We start from the raw sequence: 23,171 nt of genomic DNA, 5'->3' as shown, positions 1-23,171 counted from the left end.
GTTCCTGGTAGTCTCTTTATATTTGACCCCTGCGAATCCACGTAAAATTTTGTTTTAGAAAAATATCGCGGGAATTTCGGATTTTTTTGGGATTGAAAGATTGTTAACTTGGGAAATAATCGCGATTACAAATTTACGCTAAGTCGGCTTAGTAGTTGCGGCCTGAAAGAGTAAAACCATACTTACAGACAAACTTTTGCCTTTGAACGATTTCCCAAGTGCGTATCCATGTGAGCTATCTATCGTGGTGACGGCGCGATCGTCACAGCAAACAGTACGTGCCGCCGTATCGGTGAGTGGAGGGTTTTATTTATCGGCGGGCTATTTGCCGACCCCGTAGTGCGCCTTATGTACATACTAGACAAATCGAGATAATACAAGGTGACTATCTTTTTAAAACGAATATTTGAAAATTTTGAAAATACTGTGTTAGGTACGGGAAAGATGAGCGGTCGGGGATCAAACCTCTCGGCGTGAATCCGGCCAAATATTGAGGCTTCCTAATTTGATAATATTTCTTTATCATTACCTAAAGCCTATCTTTAATAGCTTATTGCAGAAATCTGAGGAGAAAGGAACGGATTTGGAGCTTGGACTCACGACGGCACTCCAATGCGAAAGTCAGAGAATAAAGAATTCTTTAATAATAAAGAATAAAAATACTTAATTCATAACTTAAGAGAAACATAGGGTATATTATAACAAATTATGTTAAAATTCCACAGTTAAGGCTTATCTCAAGTGGGAAATTCGAAAAACCCTTTATAGGGGAAAAAGACTAATTAATATTTTAGTTAGATCCCTACGGAATAGTGCGTGTTCTAAGACACGTATTGAGTACGGATCCATAAGTAAGTCGTGTAAAATACGTAGTTCTTGCCTTCAAGATGTAACAAACGCCCGTCATATTTCTCGATAAACATCAACTTATCGCCGTAACAAATGTCTTTCGGGTAAAATGTAAACGCGCTATGAGGACAAAAAATGGTGGTCATTACAGGACGGAGTCAAAGAGTTTAGAGATTCTAGATAGTCTATTAAAAACTCTACTTACCTACTCTACCTACACGGCCGTCTGTAGTATTGATTAACGTCTTCAACGTTCTAACGTAACTTTAAACTGAAAAAATATTCCATCTGTTTAAGCGCTGCCACTGAAACGCCGATTTGCGTCAAAATTAGTTTAAAAGTAGATATTATTTAAAAAAATGTCTTTGTTTTATTTTTGTTGAAAGTTATGTACTGTGCTTTATCTTTGAATCACGACTCGGAAAATACAATAGGTTCAAAAGGCCTAGAATCTAGAATCGTAATACGAGTTGTTAAATAAAAGAAAAGTGGTATTCGTATTTTTCAAGATGTCTTAATTCTTTCTTAAGTTTGAATCAGTCTTAAGTCTCAATCAATGAATGTTTTTATTATAATAACAATGTCTATCGCTGGTGCTGATAAGAAATCGAGTTGTTCTCAATTGTTGTCATTTTGTGGGGAAACATAATGGAGAGACAACATAACATGTGAGGAGACTCTCACAAAATAGGAAAATTACCTACGAAGTCATTCAACGTTGACATTAATTTTACTTCATAATTCTGGAAATACAATTGTTTGATTTTTTGAATGCTTAGTTGGAAGTTTAAAATACCTGATCAGTTTTAATTTAAAACGAAACTAAATATTTAAAACAAAATATATACATGCGTGTTGAGCCACGCATGTATGTTTAAGACCTCTCCACACAAACACACACACACATATATGTAGCACACAATCTGATAAAAACAAGTAGAAAAACCATTCCCACTTTACATGTAGGAAAGGTACCCCAAAACGAATACTTTGAGATTTTACGACTTTGTGGGCATTTTCAATGAACATAACTGACTGTTACTGTGACTGTTAACATTGTTAGGTAGGTTGTGTGGGGTTTACCTTCTGCAGGTTTTCGTATTCTATGCCACGGCGGAGGCAAATTATGGGCAGCGCCGCGGGCAGAGGGCGCTGATATCGTGACATGTGTAACGCATCGCACGGAGCCCTATTTTTTGTATGGTTTTTTTATATTTTTTGTATCTTAGTCTTAGGTAACTTGTAAAAACCTACCTAATCAGTTTACCTACCTAACAATGTTCATCAAATGCGATTTGATGTAAAAATAAAAGATACTTATTTAAAAAACAACATTTGTCCTCAAATATCACATACGAGTAGTCTCCGTGTGATACTTCTAAGACTACAAAAACGTTTTTACAAAAAATCCATTCCATAATTATCTTGCACTTTACAGGTCTCAACTTTCCTGTTAGAGGAAAAGGTTAAAGAGCCATCGCACCACTGTACTGTACGTTGGCGGGCAAACACCGAAATCCTGAAAACCAGAAATTCATAAAGATCAATGAAAAAGGCTGATATATACGTATTTGTACATCACCGGCTTAGCACTGCTTCAAACTGATTGGCAGGTAGAACATAAAAACATTATGATGTTATTTTTCGGTTTTTAGTTTTATTGGGTACGTTTTTAGGGTTTGTGGTTTTTTAGTCGGTTGCATTTTTTATTATTTTTTTATATTATAGATCACCCAATAAAATGAGTTGAAAATACCGAAGTCTTCCACCAGTTCAAGCTACAAACATTATAAATTAAAAAAAATACTTGAGCTGTAATACTATTTAGTGGAAATTACAATTGAACAATGAGTAAGTACCTATCTATCTATATTAAAATCTGAAAAATCAGGACGGACAAGCCCGTCACCCAGACCTGAGAAATAATTTGCAAAGAACAAAATTTTGACTTGTTTGAAAGTTAAAAAACTTGCAAAGAATCAAAAAACAAATTATGTTGCAAGCAAAATTGTGAATCAAGATCTATGATGAGTACAACATAATAATATTATCACTTTTTTGGTCAATGTATAAAACATTTTAATATTACAAAAACTTTTCACAAGAGACACTTTAAAGGTAGACTTGAGCATTCACTTGTAATGAGCATTCGTGCGAGTGTTACATCAGAGAAAAATACGAGAATATTTAGCGAGCATTATATCTAGCGTTCTGGCGAGCATTCTAGCGAGCAGATTTATTTGGAATGGAAACATCGAATAAAGCGTACGCTAAAATTCTCAAGATGTTCGTAACAATATTTGGCTCTATGCTTAGCTCGGCTCATTGTTCAGTTCGACAAACATTAAAACGGCGAATGCTCGATGTTCTGTTACAAGTGAATGCTTAAGTCTATCAGCACCTTAAGATGTCTAGCTCTAGATCTAGCATATAAGCCCCCATACAAAAGTACTCGTCAACGGCCGTCGTGGCCCACATCTGGAGTGCTGATGAAACACCTTTGAGGCGCGTTTGACTTGCAGATTGTACCGCGAGTTGAGCGCACTCAGCTGTTTCACATTCACTGCGTTTGTTGCGAGCCGTTGGAACATTAATATTCTCATATTTTGTACTTTTTGCTATTCTAAAATGAATACTTGCCTCGAAATTTCCGTTTAATATTGCGACAGTATCAAATACACGCTTGGTTTTTGGGAACATCTTACGAGAAAATAAATTGTAAATCTTTACTAAGAAATACAAAAGATGCATGTGCATAAATTAGATGCACACATTTTTATTTGCATGTAAACTGTTTTTTTATTTAGGTTCTTTTTTATTGACACCCAGTTACATGAATCTTTTTATAGCAGAAATTCGACCACATCAATTATCTAGGCGTGGAAGCCTAAAATACGAGTACAAACAAACATTCATATTTAATTTAATTATTTATATAATACTAGCGGACCCGGACAAGGCAGTGCTTTGACTCATTCCCTACCCCTATCCTATTCTACTCATACCCTACCCCTACTCCTACAATATTTTAGGATTAAGTAAGTTATGATAAGTATTTTTAGGTATTAGTTAGCTATTAAAAATAATTGTAATATTTTAGGTATTTTTCACATCTTCTGTTACATTATTGGAAGGAACACTATTTTTTAAAATACAATATAGTCCATAGCTCTCAGAGAGAGAGTGTAGCTTCCGAACCAAACCCAGTTGGTTTTGTAGTTTCGGAGCCTATTCATTACATCATACAAACAAAAAAACAAACAAACAAATCTTTGGTCTTTATAATATTAGACTACAATAGTTGAAATTATAAATAGCTGTATGTGAATAGCAACCTTGCTAAGTTAAATAGTCCTGTTATTAAAAAGGTCCAAAATTATTCAGATTGATGTAACAAAAGCTTACCTAAGCCTTCTCGTAACGTTATTTAGCATCAGATGAGCTCTGATTCGCAATCTTCGACAAAAAGAAACTTTATTTTGAGTGGTCGTATCTCCACGCAGGCTGCTCGCGGAGATCCTTTTTTATTGTGCGCGCGTGGCGCTCTGCAGGCTTTGTGCGGATACGCGGTGAAAGCCTTTCGCAAATTCATTTCGTAGGCTTTCTTGAAAGGTTACCCAATGAGTTCTCACACGAAACTATTACTGTTCGAAAATATTTTGCAGATTTATGTATTAAAATCTGTTTAAGTATGATGTCTAGATAGCGTCTATATCTATTGTCTATTTTTATTGCCTTTTTTCACAAGCACGTGAGCTCTGCTCTGTCCGCGTCTGATCACTCTCCGATCGTGTCCCATTGGACCATGGGTGTGAGAAGATAGACAGTGCACCAATGTTGGCCCACAGGTTTGTGCATTAAAATATTCCGTGCATAGAAGGCTATTTCCAAGTTGAGATTGGACGGAGTCAAACTTCAGTCAAAATTATTACTATACATGTAAATGAAGTTCTTATAAACTACATTTAAATTGAATTTCCCGCGCATTAATCAACGTCAAAGTATTATCTGTGGTGGCAGCACTTTTTTATTCTATGTTTAGTTTATAATTCATCTGTCAGAAAATTCTCGAAGTTATTTTGTACAAGTGAAGCGTTAACGATTTTATTGGAAATAATTCTATTGTAAAAGAATATTTGAAGCAATAGCTTTTAATGTTGTTTCTCTTTACAGGTTTGTAATTATTAGTTGTTTGTACCGTAAAAATAAGTTGTATTTGCAAGAATGACTTGATGTTCGAAACAAATAAATTTCTCTTTACAGAGCAACAACTTTACTTTTGTTTCAATAAGCAGCAATCAGCATATTACATACATGAATAAATTTAAACTGTAAATCCTGTTTATTAACTATTTCTCTTTGACATTACACTATCTATGTACTGCGAGAACTCCTTACAACGTTGGTGGCGAAGAAGCCTAAGAAAGGTTTTGTTAGGAAAAGCCCCTAAAAGCCTTATGCAAATAATTCGGGCGGCGGATCTCGTAAAGGCTCACCTTACAGTATAACCTTTTTCTCTAACAGCTCCAAACAAAGGTCTCGGTTGTATTGATTGATTCCCGATAATTTATGTATTACTTACAGTGATAGTTAACATTGGAAGTTCGACAGATAGGACATTCAATCTGCAAATTATGAATGCTTTACCGTTTATTGTAGTAGTAGAGCTCTTTATGACAGAACTCGTCCAGTCGCGTACTACAGCTTTTCCTATACTTTTGCTATTCCTTAAAAAGATAATTATTGCTTCTTAATTTCGATGATTTTAGATCAACGGGGTTTCATTCCTTTTGCAAAAGTATAGGAAATGCGATATTAATATCCAGGGTATCTTTTGAATATGTAGACGAGAAAGAGGACACTGGTGCCTTAACTCAGTATTAATTTCAATTTTATAGTTTCATGCATTCCTAAAAAAAGAGACAACGGTTAAACAGATAACAAATTTTAATGAAAAATAAGAATTTTAAAAAGTTCTTATAAAATTATGATTGACTTATTTGTTTTGTTACTGAGAAAAAATACATTATGGAATTTAAGCAGGGAGTTCGCGATGGGACTGGATCAAAGAGGTCTGAAGGTTCTTTCAAGTTTGTATGAAAATCCTTATTTTGTTACAAATTGCCGGTTTCCAACCAACTCCCTCCCAAATTACAAACTTGTAATTTGGGAGGGAGTTGGTTTTTCAGTTGGTAGACGTCAAGTACAAATGAATTTGCAACAGTTCCGGATTAAGGAGTTCTAAAGACTTTGCAAGTGTAGTACTTACTTTTTGTGCTACAAACTTGAAATAAATAAAAGTTTGCTGTGAATAAATTTTGTGATAGGGCCGGATTAAGGAGGTTTAAAGGCTCTCGCAGATTGGTATGTAAATACTTCATTTTATTGCTACGAACTTGATATTTAGCAAAGAGGTGCGTTATTCTTGGTACAGGTTACGAACCTATACCAAGAATAAGTAATGAATTGTGCGACTGGGCTGGATTAAGGAGGAGCATATAATCGACTAGCGGACGCCCGCGACTTCGTCCGCGTGAAAGTCGATGTAAACTTTGAAATACCCTACCCTACCCCTACCCTATACGTCTATTGCGTCTTTTAGAAATGTTGTGTTATCTTCGAAACTATATGGCTAATTAACATACTCATAGGCAAATCTTACCTCGTAAATAATTAAGAGAATATTATAGTATTCTCTTGATTATTAAGTAATTAATTTTGATAAGGAAAGTTTAGTTGAGTAAATAATGACGTAAACCTTAGTATTTGATTTAAATAATTTATTCAAGTACAAAAAAAAACAAATAAATATGGGTGAAAACAGATGTGTTCCATAGAAAGTCCTTAATTTTTCAAGCTTTATTTATGAAAATTGTTAAGTATACAGTACAAGTTACTGTATCTGTAATGTGGTTGTAGTATGGCTATGGAATGAACTGTGCAGTCCGTTGATAGTCAGCAGTATTAGCAGCGCGGCGCGGGCGAGGAGGCGGCGCCTGTGTCACGGGCTTCGAACCGCGACCCGGCTGCGGCCCGGGTGCGGCGTGCGGCTCCGGTGCGGCGTGCGGCTCCGGTGCGGCGTGCGGCTCAGGTGCGGCGGCGACGTAGGCCGCCAGCGCGATCACACACAGCAACAGCTGACAACAACAACAACAATAGTTACGACACTGATCACACACTTCCATGTTAATATTATAAATCTGTCAGTCTTTTCACGGCCAACCCACTAAATTGACGGCGGGTTCCGTGACGTGCTTATGGATGTTAACTAGGGTAGGCATTATACGCTACAAATAATTATAGTAACATGAAAAATTCCTTCTTTAATACAGGTTTTTAGTGAGTCGTCACTCGTCAGGATATATTGCAATTCTGAATCTATGGGGTGCACGTTACTGTCTATTATGATTTATGGTTAGGCTTTACATTGTAATATATTATCATCATTCATATTCATTCTAAAGCCTATTTTAACGGCAACCTCAGCCAGGCCTCCTTCTTCTTAGGAGAGAGGATATAGAGCTCAGACTCATCATGCCGCTACAGATGATATAAATGGTATTGGCGTTAAAAAAATTGCAAAGGATTAAAGAAAGCAAAAGATCTCGAAGAAAAACTTTTTAAATCGGTAAAAATATGGTCATGATATTTAGTATACGGATAGTAAAATAAAAAGTTATTGTCCAAATCTTACGATCTTCATTGTGCGCCGACAGGAACAAGCCCACTGTTTGACAGCTGTGCCGAAACGGAGACATTTATACGAATGTAAACTTGATGTAACATTGTGAATAAATATGTTTAATTACTTATTTATCTGAATTTAAGTTTGATTTGATATTAAATGAATATTGATTGATATATAATTATCATACACGTCGATATCTTCGGAAAGGCTAATTAGATCTTTATTATTGCAGGTATGTGGCTAACATTATTATGTTTCGACCTCTATGTTGACCTCAACAGAGAGGACCTGGCTTTGATTTCCAGCTCGGGTCAATATAAGTTTTTATAATTTCTAAACTAAAAAAATACACCATTCTACCGGCAAAGACGCACGAGAACTACCAAGCGATGTAATTGGTGAATCATTTGTTGGAAATAGCAGTCTAGGATGGATATGACGTCGCTCGATCTTGTATTGACTTGTGCCGACGCTAGGTGGCGCGACGTGTTTCGTAAAGAGTAAGGATTTAGAGAGATCAGAGCGTGTGCAAAATTTCATCCTACACGAAGACTGGGAAGTGGGGCAAATTAAGATTCCAAGACTTTCTTACATAGTTACAAGTGAAGCTAATATAAAGCGTGTAAAAATTAAAGTGTAAATATTTTCTGTTTAATCTTTACTACTCGTAAGTAACAAAAGAGTATGTATGCCTCAGTAATTGATGCACACATTTTCATTTGCGTGTCAATTCATACGGTACGATTTTTTATTTATCGAACTTTTGTATTGCCACCTAGTTACATGATTTTTTTATAGCATCACCAATTCTCTAGGCGTAGAAGCCAAACAAACAAAACAAAAATACAAACAAACATTCATATTTATATAACACTAGGGGACCCGGTCAATCTTTGCTTTGATTTATTCCCTACCCAAATCCTATTGTACTTCCACCCTACTCCTACCCAAGGTACACCTACCCAACCCTACCCCTACCCTACCTCTACTCTAAAATGGGGAAATCCTCATGGATACCTTCTCGCCACGGGGAGGTTATGAGAAAGTTATGTTGGACTTCAACCGACTTAAACCCCATGGTGTAAACTTTTTTTGTTAGGAAAAGCCCCTAAAAGCCTTATGCAAATAATGCGGCGGCGGATCTCGTAAAGGCTCACCTTACAGTATAACCTTTTTCTCTAACAGCTCCAAACAATTAATGAAATTATTATTAAATCAGCTTAAGCGTTTATAGTAGTAGTAGAGCTCTATAAGACCTACCTACCTATTGCTGCTCAACTTCGATGATTCCAGATCAACGGGGTTTCTTTCCTATTGTATAGGAAATATGTCATTAATATTCATAAGGTCACATCTTTTGAATGTGTAAACGAGGTTAGATTTTCGGTATTCATTACAATTATATTCTTTTTATTTTTTCATTATAAAAAAGAGACGACGGTCAAAAAGAAGGCATTACAATTTTTAATGAAAACTACGAAATCTAAAATTTCTAATATACCTACTACGAGTAGGTATATTAGAAATTGAAATAGAAATAAGAAATAAAAACATATGATTGAGTTATTTAACATAATATACATAAGTACTATTAAGTCATTTTTCCGAGCTAGTGACATGAAAACATATAATAAGATAGTGAAACGTATACCAAGTCTTATGGTTCCTTGTTCCAGCCGCTCTACCGCGCAAGTATCTGCGGCGACCACTGATTTGCATGTTAACGAGGGGCCGGGTAATGCACAGTTACTTGATATTCATAGTTTAAGGCGATGATGGCCTTAAGAGGTTTATAGGAACAATCTCCTAATGAATAGTCTGAGGAAACTGAGATGGGCTTTAGGACCAGGGCCTATAGATATGGGGTCATGTTAAAATCATTCCCTTTAAAATAATAAATTATATTTGAAATGTATCAGATGTTTGTATTCATCAATATTTGTATATTAAAATAAAATATTTACAACAATTAATAACGTCAGGTACAATAATTATAAATAAAATAAAATATTCTTGATAACACTCATCTCAGTGCAGACTGCTGGATTTTTGACGACTTCTGGTTTCTGAAACATAACACTCATATTAAAATAAAATATTTTTTTCCATCCATCATCCACCTATATCATCCATCATCCATTTTTTCCCACATTTAAATAGTTCATGACATTCTCAAAACTCCAATATACTAATTTTTCTATTGGTCATTTAGATGGAATTGGTATTGATTTTGATTTCTGGGTTGAGTTATGAGATATTGGCTTAAAGTTGTTATCTGAGAAGCTAACAGTTGTAACAATGAGACGATGTTGGTCTGAGTGGACGGTGCTTCACCCAGTTCCTCGACGAGCACGAGCCGTCGGTACTGGTCCTAGTCAGCAAATAGTGATCGTTACAAAGTCAAAAATTATCACATTTAGCTCGCCAGCTCGCATTGACGCAGCGTGGTGGTTCTATGCTACACGTTTCTTCTATTAGGCACTTACCAACGTCCATGTCGATGTCAGGCTCGTTCCAGCTCTGCTGCTCGGAGGTGGTGAACAGGATGAAGAACAGGTTGGTGAAGAAGTAGATTCCTGACGCCAAGTAGAACACCTTGTGCCACTCCTGAGGGTCCGTCTGCAACAACAACAAAAGACCTGTAGTCTTCTATATAGACTTCTGCTAAATGTATTGATAACCTATGGCGCGTTATGAGTGCGCGGCGATCAGACTGCGTTTAATGTGCGCGACGTCATCGTTCGACACTTGCTCAGCCCATTCGGGCAATTTCGGACTTCTGCCTTACCTACTTACCTATTGGTTAGAATTGAAAAAATATTTTTTCGTTTCAAAAGCCTATTTATCGAGGAAGGCTATGTAACAACACTCTATTTTTTACCGATAGCTTTCTTGCGGTTGCTAGCAAAATGGTCAAAGCGAAGCTTCACTGGGACCGCTAGTTGTATAGTAAACAAACTTACAGCGTTAATAACGGTTCGCTTAGAGAAGCGTTGGTATTCGATACAACTACGTACATAAGATCGTTACCTTATCATGAACGATGACCCCGCAGACGAGAGGCGCGATGATGCTGATGACGTTGGCGAAGAAGTTGGAGATGCCCATGAGGTTGGAGCTGAAGTTAGGCGCCAGGTCGATGGAGATCAGCTGCAACCGGTGACAGCACGTGAAACACTGAATAACACTGGCAGGCCGATACCACTCACTATCACCATCAGAGAGCCATAACCCAGTCATAACCCAGTGAATATGACTTCTGCCTCCGATTCCGGAAGGTGTGTGACACCTCTAACTTTTCAGTTGTGTGCATTTGAAGAAATTAAACATAACGGTGTAGGAAAACATTATTTGCGTGTGTGAAGTTTGCCAATCCGCCTTGGGCCAGCGTGGTGGACTATTGGCCTAACCTCTCTCATTCTGAGAGAAGACTCGAGCTCAGCAGTGAGCCGAACATGGGTTGATAACGACGAACGACGATACAGAAACAGTGTGCTTGTTCCAGCGCTAATGTACGTTCAGCATTATTCACCTACATGATAAATTATTCTATTATTGAAAAGGTCGCCTTGCTATATACGAAAAATAAATTATTAAGTTGAACCCTATATCCCCAAGCTGTCTAAAAATTTAAGTCATGTTTTATATTCAACTAGAAGAGTACCTAACGTGTTCCTGGGAGAATACGATACGTGAGCTAAATGTTTTGGATATAGAATTTTGAAATTGTTTTTACTTCTAGTAAGTATTGGTTAACTTTTATTTATAATATTTAATGTCACTGAAAGTCTTCGAAAATCCTTGTAGCTTCATTTTTCAAATAACATACCATCAAATATCATAATAATAATAATATCATCAAATTATAAAAAATAATTATATAATACTGAGGATCCTACCGACTGCGCCAAATACTGAAAACAACTCATGCAACACAGAATCTCCTCTTTTAAAGAAGTCCAATAAAATGTTTGGTATATTTTAATAGGTACAAAATAAACAAATTTGGAAAAATTATTCCATGTTTTTAAAATAAAATTAAGTTAAAATTAGAATTCTTAGCCAAACAAAAACTGTTTTATTTGAAATAGCCAGTATTGCAAAACGGCAATTTCATAGGTAAAAGCCTAATATTTGGTACTAACGGACGCCTGCGACTACGTCCGCGTGAAGTTCAGTTTTTCACAAATTCCGCGGGAACAATGGATTTTTCCGGGGTAAAAAGTAGCCTATGCGTTAATCCAGAATAAAATCTATTTCTATTTCAAATTTCAGCCAAATCGCTTTAGTGTTAGCGGCGTCAAAGAGTAATAAATATCCACACAAACATACATGCATACAAACTTTTACGTTTTTAATATTACTAGGGTAACTAGATACTAGAATAATAAACATCGTACCTACTCGTAATTTGAACTCCATTAAATTTTCGCGAAAGTTTACAACAATTAACTCGCCGATTAACAATGATTGCTTGGCAAGAAAATTAATGAATTGATTTATTAGCACAAAATGGCTAAATGTTATTTATCGGTAATTTCATAATTTATGGTTGTCTTAGCAGTTTGGTCTTAAGATTTATTATAGGCTTCTGAGAAAGGGTTTTATTTTGCAAAATTTCTAGAAAATAATTTTGTCAAAAATTTTGTTACTTTGATAGGATAATGTTATAAAAAATGTGTGATAGAGCCCGTCTGGAGAAAAAGAAAATAATGTTATGTTTCTTTTACTCGAAGTAGTAGCTTGATGTTTTAAATTAATGTCTGTAGATTTTGTTTTTCAATGACATTTTTGTCTTGAGCCATATCGACTTTTTTCATAACCATTTATAACTGTCCACTAAAGCCGGACTCGGTCAAGCTTCGCCTTGACTTATGTGCACTTCTTGTGTCCAAACTACCCTAGCCTACTCCCACTCTACACCTAACCTATCCTTCCCTTCCCTTACCCCCTACCCTAACCTACCTTACCCTACCCAACCCTTCCCTTACCCTACTCCTGCTCTGCCCCTGCCTTGCACCTGCCTCTGCCCTGCCCCTGCCCTGAGATATTCTTGATAGAAAGAAATTTGTAGTGAAATTTTCAAAAGTACTACATTTCGTAGCCCAACCCAAAGGTCTTTAATCCAAGACCTCGTGATCAAAGTCACTAGATTAACGAAGTAAGTAAAAACCATGAATGTACCATAAAGCCGGTATACTGTCCAGCGTTGATGCCAACGCTAATGACCAGCATGACCACCGGCAGCCAGTCGATGTGCGACGGAGCAAGCGCCAGGCCGACCAACGCCAACGCTGGGCCCCACAAACCTGGAGGATAAAACACTTGAAAAATTAATAAACGACTAAGCAAAATGATAAAAATGTATGCCCAGAGTATTTTATCGATAGATATCCATATTTTAGGCAATAGTAATGCACACATGCCAGTGTAAGGTTCCAGGTGCTAGTTAGATGTAGACGCAATAAACAAACCGATAGAGTTGAAGAGTTTCCTGGTGTTGGAGACGCTGAGCCAGTTGCGCCGGATGATGAGGTCGGTCAGGATGCCCATGGGGAAGCTGAGTAGGAACATGGCCAGGTATGGCAGTGATGATAGGATCCCGTTCTGCAACCAAAACAATTTCACCATACCCTTATGAGAATCCATGTAAAATTGATTTTTATAACAAAGCTTTTGAGTCATACTCATTGGGTCATACCTTGCCTTGCCTTTCTGAGGTCCCTTTACATGTTATTTAAGAGAGAGGTCTGGGTTCACTGATAGGGTTTCAGTTGTCTCACGTTAATAATACTTAGCCCGTCAACCTGCATTGGAGCGTTGTCTAATACCCCCTCTCCTATAATGGAATAGAAGATCTGGTGCTGTAGTGGACCTTTGAAATATGCTGGTAGGCCTCAGCAGCTCAACGCCCAACGGTGAAGGGACGGACTCACCACCGAGAGGTCGTGGTTTGGTCCCGTTCGCAGGACTATTGTCGTAACCATTCCTAACAAAGTCTTTTCCGACCAATTGGAGTAGAATGGGAATATTGGTTATATTTAAAAGATACCGATGGCAAATATATATTTTTTAATTAATGGCGATGAGTCCCACCTTAGCCAGGTTGAAGTGCAGCACTTCCTTCATGTAGGTTGGCATCTCTGTCATGAGTGTGAAGAAACCCCAGTTCTGTCCGCAGTGCGCGATGACCGCGGCCCAGAACGGCAGGCAGAGGGCAATCTTTTTGTATGGTGTTGGGTATTTCTGGAATTTAAATAAAAAAACTATTTTATTAACAGCATAATTTACACGATACCATAAATTCATTTTCGCAAGTTAAAAAAAAAAAAAATTAAACTAAAGTTACAATTGAAACTGGATATTAATCAAATACTCTTAGTTAAGAACATCTCTATGACATCAGCTTTTAAACAAATAGATCATGATTGTTCATTTGTGTAAAAGCTACCGTGCAGCTGACAAACACATGTACACTCAAAAATATGCAGACGTGGAGGATGTAAATACGTCAGTCTTCCAACAGTCCTCTTTATTACGAGGGTTAAAAAGGAAAAACAACGGGTGAGGTTCTGAACTACACACAAAACGCACTTTACGCTTTTTGTGCAAAATGCTCACGTTTGGTTATACGATTGTAATGTCATACAGGTCGACAGTGGCCCTAGATCACGCGGGGAAAGGAGTTTTGGGCGAACCCTGGTATAGAGATATACTTGCAAATACAAATGATTTTACACCCATCGTAGTCATAGTGGGGTATGACTACGATGTAAGTACTTACAGTGTAAGTAATAATTTACTATCATGACTTACAGTGTAAGTAATAATTTTTTTTAGGTTTATTTATATTAACTTCTGTACTTTTTTTTTCAAAACTTTTGGTTTGATAGTCTCGGAGATAAGGGGAATCATCCAATTTTCGTCTATTTTCTAGAATAACTTTGAAACTATTTATTTCAAAATCCACTTAACAAGCTCGTTGGTTTGATGTATCACACGAGGCAGTTTGAAAAAGATTTTTTTAAATTGTCCATCTTGCCCCCGAACAAAAAACTAACTTTTGTATTTTTTTTTAATTTTTGATTATATAGTTTTTGAACTAAGGAGAATGGTCAATTTTCATCTATTATTGTAAATAACTTGAAAACCATTTACTACAACATTACAAAAAAAATACAATTAAGATTCTCTTATTACGCTCTTTCATTTGATGTAATGAAAAAAATAAACTTTTGTTTGTTTGCAATAGTTTATTTTTTCACTTTTCATTTTGCCCCCATAAGTGCCATATTCGGATTTCATCTATTCACGGTATACCTCTGCGTTTAAGTCGTACATGAATATACCGTTTTTGTACGTAAGTACGTTCGGAGCCCTAAAAACATAAAAACTTACCTTTTGCTCCCCAACCCTTCCTAAAGAAGTTTGTATGTACGACAGTTCCTCCTTGGCAATACGTTTGGATGCCTCCGGAGACTGCGAGCCCAGGAAGCAGTAGGCGAGGGTCCAGGCCAGGCCCAGCACGCCGTTGGTGTAGAAGATGGCCTGCCAACCCCACGCCGTGGCCAGGAAACCCGACGCTATCAGCTGCAGGGCGATACCCAGCTGACCACCTTGAGAAAGGGTTGCAAGAAATGAAACTCCATATTTTTCAGAAAGAATGCAATAAGAAACTTAAGCTTACTTATTCCAATAACTATTTAAATCATGCCCACGTTGAATGATGGCAAAAATACTGGCTATTCCGCGTTGAACAGTCGGCTGATACTTCGCGCAAAAAACGAGCCCACGCTTTTGTAGGAGATCGAAGTGATTAACCTATGTGGCTTCGGATCTTAAATCCTTTTTTATATAAATTGTGCTTTTATTCCAATAGTAGGTAACGTATTAATAGACATTCCTTAATATTATCAAAGTTGAAGTTCAAGTTACTTCAGATCATAATTGAGATGTTTGAGTCTGATGAGTAAAGTCTATTACCGTGGGCCGTAGTATCTCGAAGTTGGGAAGTTGGTGGTAGTTACGCCTACATGCCTCAGAGAACACGTTAAGTCATGTCACATACGTCACGGTCACTATTATACAATATCGATATGGCGATCGTCAAATAGATATAGATAAAGTAGCTTGAATAATAATATACACAATAATAGAGAGTTTTAACTACAAATAAAACTTACCTATTATTTTTCCTGAGATATCCGGAATCCATGTTGAGTTTAGCCTTCCGTTTTTCATGTGTTTTGACTTAGCATTCCCCCGTTTCCGGTTCCCCACTCCGCCATCGATACTGTTTCCGTTTCAATATGGCGACGAGGCGAGATGGTTGGTGGGGACATTTTGTTTTGTCATTATTAGCGTAAGTACCAGGTAGGAATTATTTGGATGATGGTTCTTAATGATGAATCATTGATATTAATTGTATTTAACGCAGTTTGAGAAGTATGGCTTGCGAAAATAAGATTATCATAAAAGTTACATGCCCTGATGAAAATTAAAATCACTTACCAACAGTGTTCGAGGAGCGTCCACATGGCTCCCCGGCGGGGAATTGCACACCGGTCTACCGCGTGACAGGCAGACTTACCATGACACTACCGAAGATCCTTTGTTGAATCTTTTTTTATACTTCGCTGCTCGAACTTTAACAAATCACTCGATGCTCTGCTTCCCTCCGCTTGCCTATTATCTCCTCTTTACACCTAACTTCTTTTTGAACTTATTTTTCTCTTGTAGAAACGAGGGATTATTTATTCACTTATACACAAATTTATTTTTTATTTTATTTTTTAAAAATATTCACTGCTAAGTCGAACGTCTAAACACTATGAAAAACGACGCTATAATGACAAAACAAAATGTCCCCACCAACCATCTCGCCTCGTCGCCATATTGAAACGGAAACAGTATCGATGGCGGAGTGGGGAACCGGAAACGGGGGAATGCTAAGTCAAAACACATGAAAAACGGAAGGCTAAACTCAACATGGATTCCGGATATCGATGACGGAACAAATAATATACATAATTAATAGGAAATAATGATTGTGTTTTGCTCTTCTCCGCGAAAACCTCAAGCCAAGCAACTACGTTCAAACAAAAAATCCTCTTCGTACGTTCTACGCTGGACCCGGAGCATCCTCAGAAGATCTTGACTCTACAATGTTCAATTGGCTTTTAAATCTATTGGACTTTAAGCTGATTATTCCCTACCATGTACATTACGAGCCGCATAGTAGATGACCTAGATATATCACAATGTAAGGAGACTACGAAAAGTTTGATTAAAAATAATAAACTCTAAACAAGTCAGTATCTCGAGCAAGCGGTAACTTTTTAACGAGAAACCAGTAGAGCGCGACTGAGTACGAGTAGCGACTCCATGCGACTATAAAAGTTCCGATGTATCGCCGCTGGGAATTGTTTTGGTTTTAAACTCTCAAGAACGTTCGCTTAGCTATAAAACTTTACAAAGTTATGATAACAAGTATTCTGCTAACATTTTTTTAAACTATAATCATCGACTTTAAAAACAAAAAAAAAGGCAAATGTTTTCGTCCAAGTAACGGTAAACAACTTTAGTAATTATTTTTTATTATTAAGTTTATAGAATAATCCAAAGAAGGTATTTTTAGTCAGTACAAGTCAGACGAAGAGAAGATTGTACTGTAGGTAATGTCATTATTTAGATTGAAATGATAATTATATTTTAAGCTTCTTTGAAAATTTACAATTACGTACGATGTGTATGAACGCACGTCGTAATCCTATAAACTTTTAAGTTTACCTCCCTTCGGAAACGCTATTGAAATCTCCTGACTGGGATATTTTATTTTAAGAGTACGCTTATGATCTTACTTAATAACCTCAACCCGAGTAGTCTTACTTATTAATTAAATCAACAGGTATGAAATGAAACTTTACATTCCAATGGTAAATTTTTCCACGTTTGAATAAATATTATTTTAAACAGCAGCATCTGTGAGTGGAGCTCGGATAATCCACTGATATACCACGCACTTGAGAGGATCGCTCCATTATTTAGCTTAAGAACAAGTGGCTCAAATATCCTTTGTACTTTGAAGTCACGTCGTAGTCTTTGTGGAGATTGTTTGCTCTCAGACTAATCTCACTATTGTCATGTTATAATGGAATGAGCTAAAAGCCTGCTAATTAGTCTCTCGAGGATAAACCTCTTTATTGGGGAGCTCGAGCACTGAAATTTGGACTAAAACTTAGGCTACATAATTAAGTGTGTTTGTTTAACTTGCCAATAGTAAAACAAAAGCTAAATAATAATTAGTTTGATGAAGGTCAACTTTTTCTCACACCGATACCCATAACTATAATTTGCGTGAACATACGTGCTTTTTTAAATATTTTTATGAACTAGTCAGTATATTATGTGCGTTTTTTGGTTGAAATGTTTTAAGGGGATTTTACTCAACGTTAAACATGTCAGTCTTGTAGGAGTATGATTCGAATGTAACACAATGTACGGTTGTGTGCAAACAGTAATAAACGGCACAGATAATTTCAAAGATATGCCAAGCGTTGGTTTCTATATTTAAAAGAATAGTTTCAAGTTGCTAAGGTTTTGTTTCTACCTAATGGCGCAGCGACTATGCTCCTCGCGCTGCTACTCGCACTGCCGCGATATTGCCGCGATGTTACCGCGATATTGCCGCGATGTTACCGCGATATTGCCGCGATGTTGCTGCGATATTTGCCTAAAAACTGTTCTACTGGCGCAAATATATCGCGATGCCACGAATTAAGCCCTAAAAATAGGAAGACAGCCATGTAATTACGGCAGAGTAACGTGGCCCCACAAATCCTCCGCCCGTAAAGCGTCGTCTCACAGTACCAGCATATATGATGGTGCTGAGGCGCCCCTTCTCCTCCAGCGGGATCCACTGGCTCACGAGGTGGTGCATGGAGGGGTACACGAACGCCTGCGTGAGCCCCTGCAGCACGCGCCAGAAGATCACGAACTTCCAGTCTCCCTGCAGATATGTACAAATTTGACACATTTGAGGCTCCTTTATTTTATTGTAAATTCGAGAATTGAGAATATCGAGAATACCGAGAATTTTTATTTAAATTTTTACGTCTAAAATGTCAAAGTATGTTATTAGGATTATTATTTTAGTATATTATTATTTTAATTAGAATTAATATATTAATTGTAAAAAAAATACGTACTGTAAATAGTAAAATAGTATTTTTAATTCAGAATCGTAATTATGTTGTCCGTCAGATGGCAGAAGAAAGAAAGAAATAAGAAATAACCATTGAATATACTCAGTAGATTTTACAATGGCATCTTGGGCCGTAAGCCCGCGTTTTATGGGCCAAAACATACGCCTCCAAATCAATCCATCGCATTCACACAAATTACAATGGGTTTATATGACTGTATGTCAATGATCAACAATGTCTGTAAACAATAAATGTTGATTATTAAATAATCAGATTGTATCAAGAAGTGAAATAAATGCAAAAACAATTTTGAATTTAATGTATTTTTGAACATCGTACTTAGAAAACAGTCGTGACCTAATAAAATATAATGTAGTCTAAAATCATTCTATACAATATTGGTCCAAACTGTTTTCTAATTGCTTTCTACACTTCTGAACTGAGCATGTTATTTTTCTTTTCATTTTTTTTATATTTTATGGAGTGGAGTTTTTTTATTTCTATTATTATTTTATTTATCCCAATAGCAAACAACTACATTCAAAGAAAAAGTAATTAAGACCACAAAGCATAAAGAGAAATAGCACCTTGCAGTCTGCCGAGTCATATGAATTCCTTTCTCTGTGAACATTTTTAATAACCAGGAAATAATTATGCACAATTCGTGCTTACATCAGCTGACAACAACAACTATATTCTTCTTTTCATTTGTACTGTTTTCTCTGTTTTATTCAAAATTTTTGACGCAGGTTATCTTGAATTTTATGTCATCTTTATTTCAATCTTCTTAGCTAGTAGCTTCCCTTAAAAGTAAGAAGATACATTTTTTTTATAAAATGAATGATGGATATCAGGCCATGTCATAGATGTGTTTTAATTGTAGGTGACTCGGGTCTTTCTATTGTTTAGTGGCAGAAAGAACAAGTTGAGCAAGAATAATAGACAAGCATGCGACATCGCGTTTGAATTCGCGTTCAATGACTAATTGAGCTTAGTAACGAGTGTATTGATCTCTAGTAGATCTATGAAACGAGATCTCGATTCCTATTAATGTCTATCACAAATAGTACTCACAATTTGCGCACTGATGGGCAGCACCAGCGATATCAGGGAGTTGACAGCGACCGAGATGGTGATGAGCAGCTTGCCGCCCAGCCGCTTGGCCAGCTCTCCCCCCGGCACCTGCAGCACCACGTAGCCCCAGAAGAACGACGACAGGATCATGCTCTGCTGCTGCAGGTCCCAATCGAAATGCTGCAAATACAAAATACCAAACAATAAATATTTTCATTCAGTACAGGGGTCTTTGTTTAGTTGGTTTCTCTTGTATTAGGAAGGGGAGTAGGAGTTTAAGTAAAGTAGTGAATTAAATGAGTCATTACTTGTCAAATCTCATATTCCTGATCCAAGAACCAATAATTAATAATTCATATATTTACTAGCGGACGCCCGCGACTTCGTCCGCGTGGAATTCAGTTTTCGGATAAAAAGTAGCATAAGTAAGCAAATCCAGAGTAAAATCTAGTTCCATTCCAAATTTCAGCCAGCCAGCCATTGCTGGGAGGGTAAAAAGTTGTTTTAAATGGTCCGTGTAAAATCATACACAATGTTGTGGTGTCGCCCTATACTGTAACTTGGCTGAGAGTATAGTTACATACATTTAATATAGTTGTTACACCGGACCGAATGGAAATTTTATTTTAATTATATTATCATAAAACTTGTAATAATAATATGAGTATATTATTGTTATAATAATGTAATGTGATTGCTCTCTCGACCTCAGTCGCATATCAGCACATCATCTGTCGTAGCATCTTCATGTTATCGTCTTGTAACTGATAATGAAAAAAATGTTTTTGATGGAGATCAATATTCTCAATTTATCTATAAACGAAACGCTTTTACTGAGTGCATTTTCAACAAAGCAATTCAAACCTTGGATCTCTATAATTTCTATTTAATTATGTCCTAACTTCTTACCACTTTGTTGCTATAGCAAACTTAAAGAATGTCGTATAATGCAAAGAATCAGTTTTACATTCAAAACAACGAAAAGGGAAAACATACGATGTAGTACTGATACTGAGCCCTCATTCGCACGAGAGCTTTTTTAATGGACGTTAAAAAGCGTTCAAATACAACAAATGCATTTCTAAGTATTTGTGCATATAACAGCGTTTTTAAAACACGACGCTATTTTATGGAGCAGTTTTGCATTTTCAATTTGGTGCGTTGAGAATAGACCTTCATTGAACTTAATGCTTTATCCAACCAACGCATCGCTTTTTTAACTCTCATGCGAATGAGGCTTTCTTGTCTAATAAGTTGGTTATATTTTTTTCAAGTTTTTGGGGGGTCAATATCATAGTAGCTGATAAAAATAATAGTTTTCTCCAATGAGCTAACCAACGAATTGTTAAGCTGATTATTATTACAAGAGAAGCGAAAATCATGTTTATTGTCTAACTTACCACTCCTTTGTTGGCCTCTGTACTGGCACTAGTTATATTCTCACTGGCCATGTCTGAATTGGTCATGTCGATATTCTCTACATTGGTCTCATTGGCGATAGCTGTATTGTTACTGGTCATGTCGACAATGGCCATGCTCATGTTGACTCGCATGGTGAATGCCAACAGCATGCCAAAAAAAAGAAGGATAGTTTGAGTATGCCGCACTCCCCATCCTTCTGTAAAATACAGGCATTAAATTAAACATATTTGTAAATATATGTATACATATATACTATAGATACTAGCTGACGCCACGCGGTTTCACACGCGTGGTCTCGTTCCCGTGGGAATAAGGGAATAATACTGAAAGAATTTTTCAAATCGGACCAGTAGTTCCTGAGATTAGCGCGTTCAATCAAACAAACAAACAAACTCTTCAGCTTTATAATATTAGTATAGATACAAGTTTGTGATAAGTAAATATGCACACATCTAGATCAACTAAGGATAACCTTTTCTTGGAATGTGTGTCGAATGATCGTGTCATATCACGTATTATAATTATTAAGTACTAGCAGATGCCTGCAGTTTCACCTGCGTAGTTCCCATTCCCGTGAGAAAACAGAGATAAGATATAGTCTATGTCACTTACAAATAACGTGGTATTATAATGGTATTTTTTTTTAATCAGTTCAGTATATCCAGCGATTACTACAACAATAACGCCAGAAATTTTACCTTAGTTAGTTACCTGTTTAAAATATTAGTGTAGGTAGTGTAGGTAATAATATACCTACTTTATGTATATAACTATATTCAATGCGTATACCAACGATGTGAACTTTATTTGGTTTTACTGGGTAATTAATGACATAAAATACACCTGTTTTTTGCGAGTAGCTAAAAACTAGCGGAATATGAAGTCGAGTCAGTAACATCCGTTGACCTCCAAGTTTGCATAAAAACATGATCTTTTACCTTTTTCCTTATTTCAATTGAGTAACACCTTAAGTCGTTACACTAGACAGGAACGTAAACGGCATTCAAAGTATCTATCGTTTCGACATGGGGCATAACAGAATTCGTCCCAGTATTATATACATTAAGAGGAATAAATATTGACGAATGCGACAACAGGCGGGAATCGAACTGAAAACATCTCAACTTTCAACTTTGATATGAGGCAACTACCGTACTGAGGCTTCACTTCAACGTCGTCTTTTATTATCTATTTATGTTTTAAATAATAATGCATATCCATTAAAATAGTTATATAGTAGTGAATGTCTGTTAAATACTTAATTGTAAAGAAATAATATAAAAGCTTACTGGGGGGTATATTTTCTATTTCCACCGGCACTCCCATGGTGTGTGTTGTTTACGAGAAAATCGGAAATGTGTATAGACGTGCACCTCCCCGTCACACGCCGCGTCCAGCGCCGGTCGCCAGCAGCCAGCACTAGCACACTACGCGTCCGGCGCCACTCGCAGTGCGAAAGTACGTACGTCACACGTACGTACTCATGACACAAAAAGACGTGGAGTACGCGCGCTAGTGTTTTTGTGTGCAATTTTTTATACGTAACTCACAGATATAAGAGACAGATGGAGCGCACGGAACACGACGGTGTCGTAGCCGCTCCAAATACACGATTCAAAAACAAATAAAGATTCAATATTATTCAAGAAAAATGACGTCTCATGTTTCTAAATATTTTAAAAACTGTTCACAAAAACTTAAAAAACTTTTATTGATTATTATATTAATTTACGTAATTGTTGTTTTTACGTAATTCCTTAACCCTACATCCTGTAGTCACAAGTTCTGGACTCTGCTTGACTGAGTTCTTTTCTATACCACGCGATGGACCCGGCACCTGCACTATGAATCCATGGAATGCTAAGATATTCGTCTCCCTACATATTATGAAATGTATATATTCTGATTACAAGGAGATGGCTTCACCACGCTGC

The 23,171-nt window shown here is 36.8% G+C and overlaps 1 protein-coding gene across 1 annotated transcript; it reads right to left on the bottom strand.

Annotated features, from left to right (window-relative positions):
• Positions 1-6,612: 6,612 nt before the first annotated feature.
• Positions 6,613-22,687, bottom strand: LOC112047717 (putative inorganic phosphate cotransporter). Its single transcript, XM_024084931.2, has 12 exons — positions 22,527-22,687; positions 21,216-21,433; positions 19,816-19,995; positions 18,407-18,545; positions 14,936-15,153; positions 13,634-13,783; positions 13,012-13,144; positions 12,722-12,846; positions 10,568-10,687; positions 10,024-10,156; positions 7,544-9,603; positions 6,613-6,986 (listed from the first exon to the last, which is right to left on the bottom strand). Exons 1-11 carry the CDS (start codon positions 22,561-22,563, stop codon positions 9,566-9,568), a joined length of 1,491 nt encoding a protein of 496 aa, XP_023940699.1. The 5' UTR covers positions 22,564-22,687; the 3' UTR covers positions 6,613-6,986; positions 7,544-9,565.
• Positions 22,688-23,171: the final 484 nt, after the last annotated feature.

The sequence above is a fragment of the Bicyclus anynana genome, chromosome 14 (genome assembly GCF_947172395.1).
Source record: "Bicyclus anynana chromosome 14, ilBicAnyn1.1, whole genome shotgun sequence".
In the NCBI taxonomy this organism is placed as follows: Eukaryota; Metazoa; Arthropoda; class Insecta; order Lepidoptera; family Nymphalidae; genus Bicyclus; species Bicyclus anynana.
This window is presented reverse-complemented; position numbering and strand designations above follow the sequence as displayed.